Genomic DNA, 22,072 nt, shown 5'->3' with positions numbered 1-22,072 from the left:
TAGTTATTCTTTAATTAAATAAAAATTAAATACTATTCTTTTTAAATTTAACATATCTTTGAGATGCTGTGATGTAATTGGGTCCGAAATTATTTTTCTAATACCAAAATTAGTGGCTGCTATAATTTTGGTATTATAAGTACGGATCATGCCCCGATCATGGCTTAATTGTCTAGATCATGCCCAGATCTTGGCTTAATTGTCTGGTTCGTACCCCGATCTTGACTTAATTGTCTGGATCGTCCCCCGATCTTGACTTAATTGTCTGGATCGTCCCCCGATCTTGACTCAAATCATGCCCCGATCTTGGCTTAATTGTCCGGATCATGCCCCGATCTTGACTTAATTGCTTGAATCATACCGATCTTAGATCATGATCCGATCTAGACAATTAAGCCAAGAATATAATAAAACCATAAATAGCCCGATATTTCAAAATTTGCCACACATATTTCTAAAAAAATTATGGACCTTTGATTGCGTATAAAAATGGATCTAATCAATCAAATCTTAACGAATTATATATGAAATAGGGGTAGAAAAAACTGAAAAATATAATAGAATTAGAAATAGATCGATATCTGAAATATTGAGAAAGCTACAGCTTAAAACGCCCTTTTCTGAAAAATGAAAATCCCCTTAAAATCCATACCGGTCGACGGATTTTAATAAAATTAGAGGAGAACATACTTTCTATGATACTCTATTTGTGTGCAAAATTTCAACCCGGTATCTAAAAAATTGTAGAAGTAGATGCGTGTACAAAAAAATCCGTACACACACACACACACACACACACACACACACACACACACACACTTCCGGACATTTTCTACTAATATGATTTCTCAACATTTTGGAACATTCTAAACTCATTTCCATCAAAATCTCGAAAAAAATTTTTTTACCATCACAAAGCTTCCTCTATGAGAAAGCAATAATATTTTTAATTATTTTTAGCTTCTTCTTTTTATTATTTTTCCTGTATATACGAACACAGATTATACAAGAGAAAAAAAACATGTATGGACATATTTCATATATAATTGTATATATATTTATAGATATATACAAATACCGCGTGCTGTTATCAGTTTTCGGTAATTATTTACAAAAAGACCCCACTCGCCAATGACCTTAACATATATTGTCAAGGTCACCCTCCTGAGTGACCTTCAGAAGGTTTTAGCCGGCGGTCGTTTTTTATTAAAAAGTTATTAACAAAAAAAGTTTGAAAAATATAGCAGTTATTTTGAGTATTGAAAGGCATAAACGACTAATATATATATGGAAATAGTACATGCATGAACAAAGAAAAGTTATTTAAAGCAGCAAATCGTTGTTTTCGGTTCCACCATTCACGAGTCCACGCGTTTTCTGCGAAATTAAGCCCACGCGTGTACTTTGAAGGCACACTATGTGTCTAGTTTAACAATAAATAGTGGAGTCCCCCGCAGGGGGGCGGAACCTACTGCCTCCACACATACACCTTTCACGCAAGACGAGTTGTCACATGGGTTCGTGGCGTGCTTTATGAGCTCGTTTATATGTATACATAATGAAACATTATATATTCTCTATTAATTTCCTGAATACATATATTTTATGTCATCTAGTAATACATAAAATGGCTCCAATTCTTTTTATTGTATATCGCTACAAATATTCACACAGATGATCGACTAACTTATCTTGTTTAATACCACCTCTACTTAAACGAGCTCGTAAAGCACGCCACAAACCCATTTGACCGCAGGGGGCGAAACCTACTGCCTCCACGCATGCACTTTCCACGCGAAACGAGGTGCCACATGGGTTTACAACTTTTCACGCGTGGAAAATCCACGCCGAAGGCACCCCGCACCCCCCTTCGGTGTGTGTGTGTGTGTGTGTTCGTGTGCGCGCGCGCGTGCTATCGTTGAATAATTTTTACAAAGCGAAAACTTTATGCTTCGTAACTTTTAAACGGATCGTAACCGCCACTTTTTTCAAGGTCAAGGTTACTCAAGGTCATGACCTTTTTTTTTCTTTCTTTCTTTCTTTGATAACGGGGGAGAAAATCTACACGGATACCCCCTCCGCCGGGGTGGGGAGGGCGGTTATGTGGGGCTCTAACCCACTAAAAACCCCCTCGAGTGTCCCTCGCGGCGCTTCTTTTATTTTTTTTTGGGGAGGCCCCGGGAATTACAAGTATACCTTCCGTGAGCCTCCCCCACGCCTAGCCCTGCCGGGCTTGAATTAATTCGTGATGGGTGGGGGACACTATCCCCACCCGTCACCACCCCTTCGAGAGTTGCTTTCGTAGCGGGCAAGCAGCTGTCCCCGACTGCTCCCCCACCCCCTCGAGCGAGTGGGGGGAGGAGTAACCGTCGCCTAGGCGGCGGGTTCCTCCCCTCCTCACGCCTTCTCGTAGAAGGCAGACGGGACCAGGGCTCAGGGGGGGCGAATCCCCCCAAGTCCCACTACCGCCCCCGTCACGACACGGGAGGAGCGCCAGTGGCGGGGACCCCATAGGGAGCCCGCCCGAGCCCCCCCCCCATGCCTCGTCGCGGTGTCGACGAATCGACTCGACGGATCCTGCACCGGGGCCAGACCGCCGGGCCCCCAGCCCCCCCCCCCGCGGGCGGACAGGGCACGGGAAAAGCCCGCCTCCCCACCATTCCCCACCCACGGGCCGAGAGACCGGGGGAACCCGAGGGCAGGCCCCAGCGCACCCCGTCACCTTTCTCACGCAACATCGCGCAAGTAGAGGGAGAGGAGGAGCCCCCGCTATGCAGAGATCCTCGTCCCCCTCCACAACCACATCCCCATCCTAACACCTATCACCTTTTGTAACAGGCCAGCGGGAGGGATGGGGGAGAAGACTTCCCCGTCAGAGGGCATCGCCCCCACTCCCCACCGCTGTTGTTCTCCTATCTTCGCCCTCTCCTCGTCGGGCATCTGGTGACGCACCGCCTCGGGGGCTGGCGCCTAACAGGCACCGCTCGTGTCCCCGGCACACTCGGTGCGTCCTCATCCGTCTCCTCTTCGCTGTCGCTCTCATCGCTGCTTTGAGCGTCGTCTCCGTCAGCTTGGGGAGGGGGAACCACCCCCTCCCTAACTCTTTCATCCGCCTCCTTCCGCGACATGACTTTGCCGCAGAAGGAGACGAAAGCTTTCCACTTCTCTTCACCCCCCGGTCCCACCGCGGCTGCGATGATGGCCGAGGGGGAGAGATCGTGCCCTATGGTGTCCCGGAGGGCACGGCGCAGCCCCTCCCATGCCGGGCAGAGCTCCAGCGTGTGCTGCGCCGTGTACGCCCCCTCCGGGCAATAATAGCACTCCGTGGTGCGCTCTTTGCCAATTCGGCACAGATACTCACCAAAGCATCCGTGCCCGGTGAGCATCTGCGCCACATGGAAACTAATTCCGCGTCCCCTGCGGTCCGTCCACTCTTGCAGGACGGGCCGCACGGCCTCTCGGACCCTCTCTCCGAATCGCAACTGGGGATCATCCAAGTATTCTTCCCAGTTGCGGAGAAGGGTCTCCCTGGCCTGCAGCTTCAGCGCGGTCCTCATTTGCGGGGTGAGGCCAGCGATCCCTCTATCCTCCTTGACAGCCCTCGTGCGCCGATACGTCTCGGCTTGCGATTGGGCCATTAGGATCACCGGTGGGATTCCCGCGAGGACCGTTGCCGCCGTATGGGAAACGGTCCTGTATGTGCGGGCGGCTCTCCCGGCGATAAGATGTTGTGTCGCCGTTAGCTCCCTCTTAATGCGGCTATTCGTCGCCGCCTCGTCCGCCCACACAGGTGCTCCATACAGGAGCACGGAGTGGACCATTGCCGCATACAAGCGGCGCACATGCCCGCTTGGCCCCCCGATGTTCGGGAGCAGTCTCGCGAGGTTGTTTGCGACCTTCCTCGCCCTCGGTGTCGTGCGAGCAATGTGCTCGCCGAAGCTGCCATTTTCCGTGAGCCACAGCCCGAGGTACTTCAGGCTGGGCTCTATGGGAACGCGGATTCCCTCCACCGTGAGACTGAGCTCTCTCGGGGGTGGTCCCCACAACGACCCGTCGTGCATGGGCCCGAATTTGTTCCTACCGCCTCGCATTTCGTCCGCCCGCACAGCTTCGAGTTTCATGCTGACCTCGAGGCACTTCTGAAAACGGCAGAAGGGACACCGCTTCCGCTGAGTTTTATCGATGTGACAGGATCCCTCAGTCACGCACGTGTAGACCCTCTTGTTCTGGACGGTGCGTTTGAAGAATCCTTTGCAGGACTCACACGTGAGTAAACCGTAGTGATGACCGGACACCTTGTCGCCACATATGGGACACAGTTGCCGTTGACGTATCAGTTGCAGCTTCCGCGCCCGGTCCCTCTTGTAGAACCAGGTCGCTTGGGTCTTTTGTGGGGCCACCCTGAGGCCCAGTCTCTTTATAGAGCGCACCACGCTAGCCGAAGCAACGTTTGCCAGCCCAAGCGTCTCCTGCCATCCCCCCCGCCAACTACCATGTAGATGTCATCTGCGTATCCCGTCAGATAACAGTTGGCGGGGAAGGGGGTCCTCAGGACCGCGTCATATGCGATGATCCACAGAAGCGGGCCCAACACGGACCCCTGTGGAACACCGCACTCCATGAGTTTTATCCTGAGGACCCCGTCCCGGTCCACGTACATTAGGCCTCTGTCCCGGAAGTAGTCCTCCACAAGCCTAATTAGATAGGGAGGGACGTTGAAATACAGCAACGCCCTCCCCACCACTGGCCAGGGGAGGGAGTTAAAGGCGTTCCTAATATCATAGCCAACGCCCAACGCTACTCCTCCCTCCCTCATCATGGCCGCCGTGCGGGAGACAGCGCAAATAATTGCATCTATCGTAGATCTTCCCGCACGGAAGCCATACTGGTCGTCGCTGAGGTTCTGACCTCTCTCCCGGGACAGGTGCCGGACGAGGCGCTCTGCGATGATTCTTTCCAGAATCTTTCCCGCCTCGTCCAGCAGGCAAATTGGCCTGTACGCGGACGGGTCATCCGGCGGCTTTCCGGCCTTGGGCAGGAGCACTAGACTGGCCCCTTTCCAGATCTTGGGGAACCGGCCGGTCCTGAAGCATTTGGTGAAAACTCCACGCATCCGACCGGCCAGTCCCCCGGCGGCCAGGGTCCATGCCCTCCCTGGTATGCCATCAGGGCCGGGAGCCTTGCCCCTCCCGACCCTGCGGAGGACCCTCGCCAGCTCTTCCTCGGAGACCCCCATTTCTTCTTCGCTCCACTCTTGGGCGGGGATCCTGGAAAACCCAACCCCCCGCCCCTGTCGGCAGGGAATAGCGTGTCGACAACCCTGCCGACGAAATGGGGTCTAAAGACTCCGTGAGTGGGGGCGCCCGTGTCCTCAGCTTGTTGAGCACAATCTTGTATGGGCGCCCCCATGGGTCATCCTCTAGTGTGGCGAGGAGCTCTTTCCAAGAGGACTCCTTGGCCGCCCTGATCGCTCGGGAGAGGTTCTGACGGGCGGAACGCCAGGCCTTCCCCGCCTCTTCCTCACTCAAGGGGCCGCGCCGACCCGCGCGGATCCTCATCCATCCGCGTTTGGCAGAGTTGGCGACTCGCCTGAGACTGGCAATGTCGCCGTTTCACCAATACACGGCACGTCGCGGGGGTCTATAGCGGAGGCGAGGCATAGCAGCGTCGCAAGCGCGCTCCATTAGCGATATTAGCGCCTCCGCCTCCCCCTCGACATCATCGGATTCCGCAGTCGCGCCGCGCATCTCACCCTCCTCGTCATTCCAGGTCATCCCTAGGATCGCTGCCTGTAACAGGTCATGATTGACCTGTTTAAGGGCCCATCTCTTTCTAGAATCTATCATGGCCCGGCGACGGGCCGTCTCGTCCCTGGAGGTGACCTCAACTTTCATGCGGATCATCTGGTGATCCGACTCGGTGATGCGTCTCGCTGTCTGAGGCCACCTCCCAATCCGATATGCGGCGCGCGGCGGGGGGGGGGGTTGCCCACGTGATATCTATCACGGAGGACCCCCGCCGGCGCACGCATGTCCTGGCCTGGCCAACGTTTACAAGGCATAAGCCAATGCCCGCCGCCCAGGCCTCCAGAGTTCTGCCCCTCGCATCTGTGACCGGAGACCCCCATAACGCGGATTTCGCATTAAAGTCCCCGGCCACAACGACCTGGCCAGAGCCATCGGATCGAACCAGCCTACGAACGCTAGCTCCTATTTCGTCCAACAGCTGTTCAAATCTGGCCAGGTCCTGGTTGGAGGGGCATATACACTAATGAAAGAGATAGGCCCCCACGTTACCGTCACGAATCCCTCGCCGGCCTCACCGCGAGAGCACGGCGGGGATTGTGGCATCACGCTCCAGTATATTGCGGCAGAGCCGCTTTTATCCGACGCCCAGCAGGGGTGGTCTGCCGGTATCATATACGGCTCCGCCACTATTCCCAAACCACACCCGCGCTCGGCCATCGTCTGCATAAACAGATCTTGTGCCGCGCGGGCGTGGTTGAGATTTATTTGGAGTACCTCCAGGGGCATTATTGAGCCGTGTTCCTAAGGTCCTCCACCTCCATCGACTCATGCTCTGCGGTGTCATTTGGTAACACCGTATCGCATAGGGCCTTTATGCTGGGATCTGCCCACCCTGCAGACCCCTCACCAGTGGCCCATCCTTCATCTGTCGTCGCTTTACCGGCTGTGTTATTCACTGAGCCTGCAGCAGCGTTCCGTGCCTCTTCTACCGTAGGCTTAGATTCCGAGGTTGACTTTGTCGTCACGCCCAGAGTTTTCTTAGCCGCCTTGGTATCTTTGCCTTTCTTTGGCAAGACCATCTTTACCTTAACATTCCCGACTATCCGTGGGGGTTCCCGTGTGGTTTTTTCCCCGTTGGACTCAGGCCTGGAAACCGATCCCTCAGTCGTCGTACCTACTCTTCGGGGTGTGGGATCCGACTTGGGGGTCCCAGTACCGCCCGAGTTCGACTTATTTCCTCCCTTAGTTTTTGAGGAAGTTGCGTTTTTCACCTTCCTTTTTCCTCCTTTGCATGCCCTCCCGCCGATTCGACGATCAGCGGGAAGGCCCGCTTCGGCACATATAACACAATGCGCCGGCAGTTCGCATGCACTGGCCAAATGACCACTCTGTCCGCACCTGTAGCACAGTCCAGAGCGATCGATGGGGCTCTTGCACGTTGCCCTTGTATGTCCCAGTGTCATGCACCGGTAGCATTGAAGGGGTCTCTTTTGTAGGACCTCCATTTTGGCCCTTGACCACCCCACGTCGACCCTTACCTCTTTCGAGAGTTTATTGATCGACGCCAACGGGAGTGTAACAAGGGCCGTATAGAGTCCGTTTGCGGCCCTCTTCAGGGGACCCACCCTGATGGCCATCGGGGAGATCTCCCCTTTGGACGCAAGCGCCTCCATAATGTCCGCTTCTGTAGCCGATCCGTCCATATTTGAGAGTCTGTGCTCATATGTGAGCTCAGGCCTCGTGATACGGACCCCCTCCTTGCCAGATAACGCTTCCTCCATTTTGGAGGCCAGCGCATCGACTTTTTCCTTATGATTAGGGCCGGCCACCTCGAAACTTAGGGCCGAGGTAGCCGTGCGCCTAACATTTGGAGCCCTATTAATGCCGAGGTCCGACAATTTAATCTTTCGCCGGGCCTCGGCTCAGGGTCATGACCTTGACAATATATGTCAAGGTCAAGGTCATTGGCGAGTGGGGTCTTTTTGTAAATAATTACCCAGGTTTCACATTATTTCCAGCTGAAAGATGCTACAAATTGTTTTGCGTGTTCTCCACGACTGATTGTGAGTTGCAGTTTCTTTGACACATTTACATACAATAAAATTCTATTTTTAATTACCGTAAGTTTATGTTATTAAACGATCTTTTCTTGTCAATTTAATAAAGTATATATCTGTGTAAATATCGATTATTTGTAATGATTTATACTATCTAAAGGATAAATATTTACACTTACGAACCCCTCCTCAATGACCTTCTCCTTCACATATATTATATAGAGGTCACCCTCCTGAGTAACATTTAAAAGGTTTTAGCCGTCGCTCGTTCTTTATTAAAAAAATATTAACAAAAAAAAGTTTGAAAAGTATAGCAGTTATTTTGAATATTAAAAGACATAAACGACTAATATGTATGCGGAAATGTACATGTATGAACGAAGGAAAATTATTTAAAGCAGTGAATCGTTAATATATTGAACAGTCTTTTTGTTAAAGCAGAGAATAGTCTGAATAGTTGGCATAGAAAAGGGTAAAAATGAAGATAAGGAGAGGCACCTCCAATGATTTTGACTTTGATATATGTTGTCAAGGACATGACCCTGAGTAACTTTTCCTTATAACTTAATGGTCGGTCATTATTTGCAAGTTATGAACATGTCACGAAAAAAGTTTGAAAAATATACAAGTTTGTGTCAGTGCTAAAGGAAGTAATTTGCTAATATATGTGTATAGACAGTACACATGTAGTCGGGTGGCTACCGCCTCTTCCCCGTAGGTAGGGGTGGGTGGGAGTGGACCTTGGTTCTCGTGAAAACATCAACCGTACAATTACTACGTTTACGCGAGCGTTACTTCTGTAGTAACTTACGATAATTCACTCGTTTACGCGGAGTAAATTATCGCAAGTTACTACAAAATCCCGTTTATGCGAAGGAATTATCGTAAGTTACTAGAAGTAACGCTCGCGTAAACATAGTAAATGATAGACTTCGTTTTGCCTTATAAGTAGAGATGGAATCGGGTGGGGTAAATCTCGCTTTGGAAAGTGGAAAGTACAATGCTGTCTAGAGAATCATCCACGCAAAGCAAGATCTACCCCACCCCACCCCTGCTTACAGGGCAAAACGAGGTCTATATCATTGTACGATTCGGGTTTTCAACTTTCCACGCGAACCGAAATCCACCTCCCCATCCACCCCCGTCTACATGTGTACCTACTGTTTATACACATGTGGCGGTCTACGCTACTTGTGATACACGCCCGCGCGGTAACTCTACGGCCCTGTATTACCGGCGGCTACTTCGCATCAACGCCGCTATGGGCGATGGGCGCCGCATCGCCTGTACCGTTGCTCGTGTTTCATATTCGACCACGACCTGTATATAAAGGGACCCCCTACGGAGCTTGACAGATCGGAGCTGCGGTGGAGCATACTTAGTTTCGCATTGTCAGGATTCCCTGTGACTCAGAGTTCTTTGAGTATTGTGCGAGCTGTATCAGCGTGACCAAATTCCGGAGCGGTTGGGAGAACAAAGGCCTGGACGGCGTGCCAGGCGCGGTGTCTCCAGAGAAACAGGATTCAAGACGTCCCTCCAAATTGGAGGGTAATAATCCGACAAGGCTGCCGCTTAAGCGCCAGGCCGAAGACGACATTTCTGGTCATTCTGGCCAGGATAAGCTACCCCGAGTAGAAACAAACACTCAACTACAAGGTAAGTTCAATACTTCCAATCGATTTCAATGCCTAGCCGAGACGTTAGACTTTCTTGAGAGAGATGAGGAGGAGCAGACAGTACAAGTAAATAACGAACATGTGAGTAGCAGATTAACTGATCGTGACGCGGCATCGGTAGCAAACTCAGATGAGAACAAGCCTAATAGAAAACCACCACCAATTTACTTAGCTTCTAAAATTAGTAACTACGCTGAATTCGCGAATCAGCTAAAACAAAGTGTTGGCAAAAACTTTCACCTAAAGTTTTTAGGTAACCAGATTAAGATTCAATTTTTCAAACTCAGCGATTATTTAGGATTCAAAAGTTTTGCGATTGATAGACAGTACGCGTTTCATACTTATTCACTCCCAGAGGATAAGACCCTCACAGTCACTCTAAAAGGACTCCCAAACATACCAAACCTAACAGTTTCAAATGAACTAAAGAAACTTGGGATAGAAGTCAATTCTTGCACTCAGCTAAATGATGAAAATAGCACGTACGCGACGTATAAGATCAATTTGTGTGCTAAATTCTCACTTACACATCTTAGAAAAATCCGTTATCTGTTCCACTCGAGAATTTATTGGGATAAGTTTATCAATCGCAAGATTATAGTACAATGCTACCGATGCCAAGCATTTGGCCATACTTCCTCCAATTGCTACAAAAAACCTAGATGCGTTAAATGCGCGGAAAATCATCTCACGTCAGATTGTAAGAAAGATAAAAACTCACCAGCAAAATGCTGTAATTGCTCAGGGGAACACCCTGCGAGCTATACAAAATGCCAGACATATGTAAAATTTTTAGAAAAACGGACGTCTTCCCGTCCGACCCGCTCGGCTATGCATGAAATTAATAAAAACTTGCATGATAATTCGGGTGAAATTTCGAAAATGAGATACAAAACTTATTCAAATTTTATCGGACATGATATCCCTTTGTCAGTCGGCTCAACCGCCTCGGCGAACAAGCGTGTTTACTCGCCTCCCAAAACATACATTGAGGCCTTGAAAAATGCCAACGAACAAAACATCCCAAATGACTTTGCACATTCCGGTGACATAGCTGACTTTAACAGCCTAATATATGAAATTCGAAAACTAAATAAGTCAAATCGTGAATATCAAATCAATGTGCAATATTATTCGAGAACTTAACAAAAAGTTAGTAACGTGTACTGATGGTCTCAGTAAGCTACAGATGCTCGTTGAGGCGGCTGAATTGATTTAAAATTCACCCCTTCCTCCTCTCCTCTAAAGATTTGCTTGTGAAACGCCACTAGCATTAATAATAAAGAATTGGAATTTAATCACTTTATTTGCTCGAACAATATTGATATTGCCCTTGTTACGGAAACTTGGCTGCATCCTGACACTAAACTAAATTTCACCGGCTTTGATATAATTCGCTTGGATGCTGCTCGTGTTAAAGCGGGAGGAGTCGCAATTATTATAAATAAATCCATACGCTACCACACCCTTCCTACACTAGACGTAGATGGTTGCGAAATTTTGATGATTAAATTGCTGTCTGGCATAGATCTAACTTTGGGAGTTACTTATATCTCTCCCAGCATAAAATTCGAATTTGATAAACTAGACGTAATTTTTAAAAACAGTTCACACGGTAAAATTCTAATCGGTGGTGACATTAACGCCATTGTTGTTGGAACAATTTTAGCAATGACATCAGGGGCATCAGTCTTCTAAACTATACAAATAAGAATAATCTTAATATCCTGCACAGTTCTACTTACTCACACAAGGCGCCCCGTAGACGACCTTCCAATATTGATCTGTTTCTTGCAAAAAATCTGAATTGTGAAACAGCAAACGAGCTTTCCTCCAATCACCTTCCCATTCTATTAAACCTAGAATTAACAAAAATTAAGAGGATTTTAAAACAATATCATAAGGTCAACTGGGAAGGTTTTACAATTGCCACAAGCAAATGGAGAATTAGACATAGTCTGCAAAATCAGGAATCGATAGATTCCTATATTCATGAACTGCAACAGTTTCTCTGCGGGGCCTTAAGGGAGTCCACCGAGATGCAATCCCATAATTTCAATCATGTAACGTCAGACCCTACAGCTGCTTCAGATATTAACAAACTTATTAAGCTACGTAACTACTATAGTAGAAAATTCCAACTACTACGTAGAAAATTCCAACATTTTGGTTATGATAAATATAAGATTTACCGTAACACTCTTAACAATATTATACAAAGCAAATTAAATGAAGCAAAAAACAAAAAATGGGCTGAACGTCTAAAAAGAGCCAAAGTTAGCGATAACAGCATCTGGGGACTGTGGCGGTCGCTGCAGAGAAATAAAACTCCTGCTCCACCTTTTGAGCTTGGAAATAACTTGTTTGCATATAACCCAAAGGAAAAAGCTGAACTTTTGGCAAAAAATTTCCAAAAAGTGTATCAAGAAGCAGACAGTCTAGCATCTCCATTTGAAAACGTGGTAAATCAGTATGTTGAAACATTAGATGAAAAGATACCTCATTGTGAACTTGAATTTATAACTCCTCGATTGATTTTTGACATTATCAGATCTTTTCCAAACAATAAAGCTCCTGGCTCTGACAAAATCACTACTACAATGCTAAAACATTCATCACGTAGGGTCATAATTCAGATTTATTATATAATTTTGAACTCATTTCGTATGTATTACTTTCCTTCGTGTTGGAAGACAGCTAAAATTTTAGCATTTCCGAAACCGGGCAAGCCGCAAACCTCACCAGCTAATTATAGACCCATTAGCCTGTTAAGCACATTAAGCAAAGTGTATGAGAGGGTCTTATTAACACGGATTCATGCCTTTTTGTCCGATAATGATATTATTATAAATGAGCAGTTTGGCTTTTTTTAAGGCTCGCCACTCGACCGTGCAACAATTACTTAGAGTTACTGAATTTTTTGCTATGGAGATAAACAAAAAGAGAAGCTCAGCCATGACTCTATTAGATATAGAAAAAGCCTTCGACTCAGTCTGGCACAAGGCGTTGTTATTTAAGTTGAACACTCTTAGCATGCCGGAATATTTAATTAAAATTATTCGCTCATATTTAAAAGATTGTAAATATATTGTAAATTTCGAAGGAGAAACTTCATCCATTTATGACGCTATATCCGGTGTTCCTCAGGGGTCTATATTGGGGCCCATTTTATTTAACATCTTTATAAATGACATTCCCAAGGACCCTAAAACGGAGCTTGCGGTCTACGCAGATGATACTGCCGTTTACACCTTCTCATGGAGTCCGGCTTTACTCACTAGTAGACTGCAAAGGCACGTTGATGCTATCGTTCAATTTTTTCAAAGTTGGAAGATGGCTATCAACAAAGAAAAAAACTGAGGCAATTATTATTACACGCAAAAGGCTTCCTAAACCTCCTTCTATTAATATAGCAGGCTTTAAGGTTCCCTGGGCCTCAAAAGTCAAATATCTTGGCGTTTACATTCATGATAGACTAAACTGGAAACCGACTATAGATGATAGAGTCAATAAAATTCAGGGTGCACTCAGGAAATTATATCCAGTCATAAATGGATCAAGTAAACTTAAAACCGAATATAAATTACTTCTATACAAAACTTGTGCCAGATCGGTGCTACTCTACGCGGCTCCAGTTTGGGCTGCAGCACATGAGTCTTACATGAAACGCATACAAATAATGCAAAACAAGTTTCTACGCATCATACTAAACCTTCCTAAATTACGTATTACGGAATTGCACTCTCAAACGCAGACAGAGTATACAAATGAAGTTATCCGGGGTATGATACTTAAAACATACAATAATGATCACGAAAATCCCCTCATTAGTAACGGCAATTACGACATAAAGGAAATTCCACTTACTATCAGATGCAAACTTCCTAAGCATTTTTTAGATTTGGTGTGACACACACATAACCCCTCAAGTCCTTGTTCCCTCTTCCTTCCCCCTCGTCTCCCATTATTACCTAATATCCACTACTATGGGTTTTTTGCAAGTTTTTCCCCAATCTGCTCACTCGGAAATTAAACGTCTTTTCCATATATTACCTTTGCTGTGTACATTACTAATTATATATGATTTATGCAGGTTATAGGATCATTCCTGGGTACTGCAGATAATTCTCATTGGACCTATAAAAAAAAAAAAAAAAAAAAAACACGGCTTGACAGATCTTCTTGGGCGCTAGACGCCTACGGCAGCAGCGCGTGAATGTTCACCGACTCGAGGCGCCTGGACGCCCTCGGCAGTAGCACGCGATCGCTAGCCGCCTACGCAACCCAGTGTATCTGGCGTTGCTTTTGAAGAGGTTTTACCTCTTAAGGCGCTTGGTCGCCGTTCGGCAGTAGCGCGCACGGAGAAAAAGTTACGGTTGCTACAACAGAATAATAATGTTAATTTTCGCCCATCCATACAAAAGGGTTATGGAAACCATAGTACTCTGGAAGTGACCTATATGGTTGCCCTAACCTTAGTGAGGGTAGCTACTATATGGATGTTGCAACCATAATATATGGATGTTACAACCATAATAAACAAATATTCACCCGACAAAAAAAATTATTTATTTCGAAATTTTATTACTGTTTTTTAACTAAATTTGTTTCTTAAGATGCAGTCTATGATTATAAATATTTTCTCGTATTTGAAAAAAACACTTACCTTGGTGGGATTCGAACTCGGGACCTCTGGATCGTGAGCCAACTGCCTTACGTGGTAGACTACTTCTTAATTTAATGTAAGTGTTATATATAGTCTACATATGGCATAACCAGCGCAAATATATAATTTTTCAAAAATTATCTTAAGAAACAAATTCAGTTTAAAAAGAGTAATAAAATTTTGAATTGGATATATAATATAATATTTCTTAATGTCGGGTGAATGTCAGAAACCAGTGTCGGCTCATTACGAAATTTTGTGTTCGTAAATATATTTATGAAAAAAGTATATTTATAAAGTTAAAACATCCTTATCAAATCCACTTTATTCTATGCAGAAATTCTTTTGCGCGCGCAATGGAACTAAACTCTCAATCATGCAGTGATTCAGTGCTGTACCGTGCAGCTATATCTTATGGATCTCTCAACCATAATATTTGTGCTGCAGACCACATAAGAGAGATAGCAATAATTCTTTGGTTGAGGCAACCATATACGAGGGTATTGTAACCGAATGTCACGTATCGTAAGAACTACGGTTATGAAAACTGTATAAATGAGCATATCTTAACAGCTACATTCAATGTAATATCAATTTAACTTGAATTCACATACATTTCTTTTTCAATCATAGAGAATGTTGTTGTAACAACCGTAGCAATTTTCTCCGTGCGTGAATGCTCACCGATACCTAGGCGCTTGGACGCCCTCGGCAGTGGCACACGGTCGAGGGCGTCCGTGCGTCTGGGAGTCAGCGAGCGTCCAAGCGCTAATGCGAAGGAATAAACGCGGCCACGCAGACCAAACGAAGAGGAGGCAGAATCATTTTCAAGCAAAATGACATTAAAGACACTGACACAATAACACATGTATATAGTGTAAATATATGTTAATTGTTTAAATGCAAATATGTGTCATCTTCCTTCCTACCCCTTTGCGATTCACAATCCATGGGCTAACTCCTACTCACGCAATAACAGATAAGTTAGAATAAGGTAGATAACCGCATAAATAAAAGTAGTAACGCCCATACACATATATCAGCAAATTATTTCCCTTAGCACTGAAACAAACTGTTATATTTCTCAGTTATATTTTAATAAACAACGAGCGACGGCTAGAACCTTCTGAAGGTTGCTCAGGAGAATGCTCTCTACAATATATGTGAAGGAGAAGGTTATTGAAGGAGGGTTCGTAAGGGTAAATTTTTACTGTTTTGAATATTAATAAACAAGTTTTGTGAGGTATCCCATTATGCGTCGCATAAATGCATAATAAGGAAAACTCACGCTTTAAATAAAACAATAATTTCGTCCTTTTAAACTATTCTTTCATAGTAAAACTTGTGTTTTTCTTATAGTAAATATTTTAAAAAATAATTTGGTCCAAAATCAAATTTATTTATTTATAGAAAGTATATGTATTTGTTTCGCTAATAATTAATAAACGAGAAAGACTCTATTTTTATATGCGACAACGTTTGGCTAATGTCGTGACAATTCGACCATTGGTTTTGGTCAGATTAATTGTCAAGACTTTTTCGACCATGGGTTTGGGTCGTTTCTAAATTGATTTAATCTTTGATACTTACATATAAGCATCTCATTTTTATTAAATTAAATAATTAAATTTATTGCAAAAAATATTACCTCAGCCAGGGTTCGAACCTGGAACCTCTCTCATTCCGTGTAGGGCGTCGTACCAATTCGACCACTGAGGCATGTGGTAATATTTATCGCAATAACAAATCTTACTAAGATGGAAACACCGATTTTTAGTCTTGACGATTAATCTGACCAAAACCAATGGTCGAATTGTCACGACATTAGCCAAATGTTGTCGAATATAAAAATAGAGTCTTTCTCGTTTATTAATTATTAGCGAAACAAATACATATACTTTCTGTTATTATACACCGTTGACCTAAAAATCGGTGTTTCCATCTTAGTAAGATTTGTTATTGCGATAAATATTACCACATGCCTCAGTGGTCGAATTGGTACGACGCCCTACACGGAATGAGGGAGGTTCCAGGTTCAAACTCTGGCTGAGGTAATATTTTTCGCAATAAATTTAATAATTTAATTTAATAAAAATGAGATGCTTATATGTAAGTATCAAAGATTAAATCAATTTAGAAACGACCAAAACCCATGGTCGAAAAAGTCTTGACGATTAATCTGACCAAAACCAATGGTCGAATTGTCACGACATTAGCCAAACGTTGTCGAATATAAAAATAGAGTCTTTCTCGTTTATTTATTTATATTTAATATGTTTTAAACCTGTTTAAAACCTTAGCATTCCTATTATGCACCGCGGGTTCCTCTATGATGAATTACTTCCTGACCCAATTATTTTGGTTCAGTCGTGAAGTATTGCACACAGGTATTTGCATGTCTCGTGATTAATAGCTTGCATTAATATGTAGTAAAAAACACATTTTTACGTCCATGTAAAGGTTGCATAAATTTCTGATAAGAATCATGGTATTCGCCTGCTTACACACGATAGAAGCACATTATGCATGGCATACATGCACATTATACGTACATACGTATAATATAATTACATTACGCGTATTTTGCGTGCACGAAATTACGATAAGGAACTACTTATGCAGTGCATTCTCATTCACTTTATGTATTCAAATATTCACAACGTTCATTACTCACAACATTTGATTACAAATAACAATATATGAACAAAACACTAAATAATAATATCTTATTTTGCTATTAACTTTTTATAATTCGAATTATTTTCAACATATCTGTCGATCGTTATATAATTAGATACTCCGTTTTATTTTAAACGTTAACAGAATATTGACTGATAGCATTGCTTAAACAATTATAAGTTTTGCTTCGCAGAAATTCTTATAAAAAAAAGTGGTTTATCAATTGTAATCGTTAATCACAGCTTCGAGTATTTGAAATGTTTTGCAGAAAGTTATCAGTTAGTCTTATATCGGTTGTAAGGTCTCTCAGACTTCGCGTGATAACAATAGCAGTCCTAAGTTTAGTTAATAGAGTCTTAAGTTTTTAGAGTTAATTAATCAAATTGTCCGAAATTCGCGCTTTGCAAACAATGTTTAGTTTAGATGATATTTACAAGATATAATAAGTAAAAAGAAAATTTATCTGTTGAGTTATATGTGAGATATTGCCAAGTGTATTAATCAATTAATGTCTTATAATTTGAACGTCTATCTATTATTTCGACATTATCTTGATAAAAAACAAAATTTTATTTGCCCTAAGAATCCTTTCGCATATATTCGTAAATGTTATTTGGATTATTTTTTCTCCTCTCTCTCTTTCTGAAACCTTAACGGATTTCTTTTATTAAACATTTTCATTTTTTCATAGGTAACAATGTCGTACATGGAGATTTACAATGAAAACATTCGCGATCTTCTCAATCCTAATTCGGGATATCTGGAATTACGCGACGATACTCGTGGTCGCAACGTTCAAGTCTCAGGATTGACGGAAGTCTCTACCAATTCGACAGAAGAGGTATTTATTTATGTAATATAATGCAAGTTTAAGAAGCAGGGTGCATTAAAAAAATGATCGAAATATTAATTTAAACGATTTAAAACAAGTAGATTATCTCCTACAATTTACATATAAAATTATATTTGGATATGTCTAAATATTCATCAAAAGCAGTTAAATATATAGTCCTTTTCGGTCTAGATCAGAAGCGAATAATCACGAAATAATTAGAAAAGTTTATTTCAAATTCTTATTTGATTTGTCACTAGTTAGCATCCTTTACTTGTATCCTGGAAATTTGAAATAGAAAAAAAAAGGAATAAATTGTTGTAATAATGAATGTGAGACTGTGACGCCAAACAACATTAAATTTTTGAAGTGCATTCTTGTAAAAAATCATGTTTTTTGACGTTTATGTATCCGTATTCCTCGGAAAATATTAAACATTTTTATAAATTTTCTAAATCTCTTTAGAAATAAATGGACTGTTGATTGTTTAGTGTTAAAAATTATAATTTTATTATTTGCACGTGCAAAGTTATAAAAAAAACTAATTTTTTAAAACTATTGGTAAACATGGCGTTAAGGGGACCCACTTCCGATGACCTTGAATTTGACATATATTGTCAAGGACACCCTCCCGAGTAACATGCAAGTGATTTTAGTCGGGGGTCGCTTTTTATTAAAAAGTTATTAACAAATAAAGTTTGAAAAATATAATAAAGTTTAATGTATCCATTGCATAATGTGAGTAATGAATAAAACAAATAACCACAAAAATATCCTAAGGGGAGATGATAAACATTTTGTATGTGTGTGCCCTGCTTTAACGAAAATCACAACTTTTATAAAGCAGGGCATACACACGTGTGTGTGTGTGTGTGTGTGTGTGCCCTGCTTTAACGGAAATATTATGTGTCGGAAATATATGAAGAATTTCAAACGTAAACAAACAGGGACTGCCGCACTTACCACGCGAAACGAGGGACCACATGGGTTCGTGGCGCGCTTTACAAGCTCGTTTAGGTAGAGGTGGTATTAAACAAGATAAGTTAGTCGATCATCTGTGTGAATATTTGTGGCGATATACAATAAACGAGCTTGTAAAGCGCGCCACGAACCTGTGACAACTCGTCTCGCGTGAAAAGTGTAAGCGTGAACTATTTCGACATAAATCTTAGTCATTTATGCCTTTCAATACTCAAAATAGCTGCTATATTTTTCAAACTTTATTTGTTAATAACTTTTTAATAAAAAGCGACCCCCGACTAAAATCACTTGCATGTTACTCGGGAGGGTGTCCTTGACAATATATGTCAAATTCAAGGTCATCGGAAGTGGGTCCCCTTAACGCCATGTTTACTAAACTATTAAATACCAACCAAAATATAAACCTTATTTATAAAAGCTTATTTATAAAGAAACCTCGATCAAAACGTAGCCAATTATATAAGAAAAAGAATAAGAAAAAAAATAATTTGAATATATTAACTTTTAATTACACACAGTGATGAGAAAAAGAAACGTAATGCCCTATGATTTCTGCCTTATAATTTTACTGCGTTCCTTCAGAGTGAACAACGTTGAGTGGTTTATTTAACATTTACAGGTAATGCAGCTGTTACACAGAGGTAACAAAGCGAGGACAATAGAGCCGACTGCCGCGAATAAGACTTCGTCACGAAGTCATGCGCTTCTCAGTGTTATAGTTAAACAATTGTCTCGTCGAGTTCAAGATGACGAACAACGTGTGCGTAACAAAATAAAGCAAGGGAGATTATTCATGATCGATCTCGCCGGATCTGAACGGGCTAAGCAAACAAAGGTAATTTTTATATCATTTTTTTTTTCATATTACGTAGAATGTTTAATGCAACAATTATTTTCAAATTTTGATTTTGATTTTTTTTTTACTTTAGTAGCAGGAAAAATTAATTTTCTTGGAGTATTCTTTAAAAAAATACATTCTCTAAGATTGATTTAAAAAACCAATTTTTCTGGTCTTATATTTGTAAAAATATACATATTAAAAATATACATATTAAAAATATACATATTAAAAATATACATATTAAAAATATACATATTAAAAATATACATATTAAAAATATACATATTAAAAATATACATATTAAAAATATAGGGGAGACCGGGGCTAGACCGTTAGTTTTTTTTCGGTGCCGATTTTTAACAACAAAATAAATAATTGTAGTTAAATGTGGTATACCACTGTAAAGAGTGAACCTTTAGCTACAAAATTTATATAGGAAATTTTTATCTACGTCGCTTTGTTTAACCGGTATAGAGCAAAAACGACAACGGTGCAAAAATTGAAATCTCAAAAATGCCGGGGTTTAACCGTTACACTGCATTTTCAATACATATACGTACATCTAATCCTGAAAAATGATAGGATACATCTTAATAATTGTTTTTTAAGAGAAAAATATAAAAATTTATTTAAAATTTTTATGCGAAACGTTATTAAAAAATAGTTACGAGGGTTCCTCTTTCCGCAGAAGTCACTCGCCCGACTTGTTTCACTCCTCGACGTCCGATGACTCTATTCGGTGTCTGAATGGTTGTAATTCCCGTCTCATCCATATTCCATATGCAGTGAGCCCGAAAATGCCTTGGAAATGCACCCGGACTGCTTACTGACGGATTAACCCCAAACACAAGTTTCAGGTTTGATCGCCCACGAAATATTAGACATCAACGATAATGAAAAAACTACACTGGATTCGTGTTCAGCATGCATTACTCTTTATAATCACGTACCTCGAGATTTGGAGAGCAAATATTATAGCAGATATTACAAAATTTCCACGCGCAGAAAATGTAACTTTCACCTTCCGAAAACACGTTTGCCCTCGTAAAAATCATAACACGGCAGGTAACCTGCCGAAACTCCGTTGGTCACATGGGTACCATAAGCAGCGTTTACAATGTTAATAGCGAGTTCGCACAATATACAGGTTCCGAGATATTTGATTTTTCGGATTTACCCCGTTAGCGGTCTAGCCCCGGTCTCCCCTACATATTAAAAATATACATATTAAAAATATACATATTAAAAATATACATATTAAAAATATACATATTAAAAATATACATATTAAAAATATACATATTAAAAATATACATATAAAAATATAAGTAGGTACATAGTAAAAATATACATACAGGATGTTTGGTAACTCTATCTGAGGACGAGCGTGGCTTACATTAGTAGACAGCGCACTGGTCTATTGAGCCAAGGTCCCGGGTTCGATTCCCGGTAGAGCTAGAAAAATTATATTCGCTCGTTCTCCTCTCGGAAGGCAATGGCAAACCACCGAGAGAGTATGTCTTGCCAAGAGAACTTCTCTAAAAAATATAGCCGTTTAGAATCGGCGTTAAATTGTAGGTCCCATATACAATGTGTGTATAATCCACGTGCGCAACACATGTATATGAAGATAAGTTACCATGTTCGGGCACGAGTAATAGGATTGAGGATGATTGGTAATAATCGCCGAACCTCTTGTATGCAAGTAAAGTGAGTTAAACCGAGTAGAAAAGTCTTCTATCATTTTGCGAAATTCACAAATATTTGGGAATGGGACGTCTCTTCTCGCCGCGCGCTTCTACTAGAGTATATATGTATAAGATTGGCCGATCTTTTTCAATTGATTTCTTAGTAAGTATTGCGAATTTTGCAAAATAGTAGAAGACTTTTTTACTCGGTTTAACTCACTCTACTTGCATACAAGAGGTTCGGCGATTATTACCGGTCACCCTGTATATAATATAATTATATATGTATATTTTTACTAATATTTTAATGATATTTTAACTCTATGTATTTAGTTTTGAATAATTTTTTAAAATAAGAGCTTGCACGTATAACACGTTTACAACTATATACATGCTTTTACTGACGCACGCGTCAATTTCTCGTGCAATCATCTAAAATTTTTGTAGTTTTATTAAAAAAGGTCCTTGTTAAAATTTTTGTGTAAAATAATCAACACATACATGTGTAGATTTAACATATATCTGCTATGTTAATTGAACTTAATAAATTTAAAATGTAAAGTTATTAAAATAATTTAAAAAACATGTTAAAGTAACACAATTTGATAGTACCTATTTATTAAATGCGTTAAAATTTACCGAAAAAGAATGTTGATTTTATTCTATAACAGGAGTGGGAATAAAAATTTACAGAAAAAGAGTGTTGATTTTACCCTACAATCTTAACTTCAACATAAAAGTTATGTTAATTATACATATAATTAACCTCAAATTACGATCAGAATTACATTTCCTTTCTGTTGAAATATTTTAACATAATATCGTGTTACCATTTAACACATCAATATTATGTTAAATTAACACAAAAATTTGAGTGGAACATTTGGGACATGTAATTTATGTTA

The 22,072-nt window shown here is 41.8% G+C and overlaps 1 protein-coding gene and 1 long non-coding RNA gene across 2 annotated transcripts in view; both read left to right on the top strand.

The window, feature by feature from the left end:
- LOC139780350 (kinesin-like protein KIF19) overlaps positions 1–22,072 on the top strand; it is an 84,033-nt gene that overhangs the window by 24,511 nt on the left and 37,450 nt on the right. Inside the window, exons 5-6 of the mRNA XM_071718970.1 lie at positions 17,517–17,666; positions 19,258–19,473. Of these exons, the coding sequence (XP_071575071.1) occupies positions 17,517–17,666; positions 19,258–19,473 (366 nt within the window). The remainder of the gene's footprint in view (positions 1–17,516; positions 17,667–19,257; positions 19,474–22,072) is intronic.
- On the top strand, positions 8,834–13,646 carry LOC139780349 (uncharacterized). Its single transcript, XR_011720210.1, has 2 exons — positions 8,834–9,460; positions 13,574–13,646. It is a non-coding gene; the product is annotated as an uncharacterized lncRNA (long non-coding RNA).

The sequence above is a fragment of the Temnothorax nylanderi genome, unplaced genomic scaffold (assembly GCF_030848795.1).
Source record: "Temnothorax nylanderi isolate EJ_2023f unplaced genomic scaffold, tnyl_v1.0 TNYL_tig0272_pilon, whole genome shotgun sequence".
NCBI classification, from domain to species: domain Eukaryota; kingdom Metazoa; phylum Arthropoda; class Insecta; order Hymenoptera; family Formicidae; genus Temnothorax; species Temnothorax nylanderi.
The sequence above is the reverse complement of the archived record's forward strand: the minus strand, read 5'-3'. Positions and strand labels throughout refer to the sequence as shown.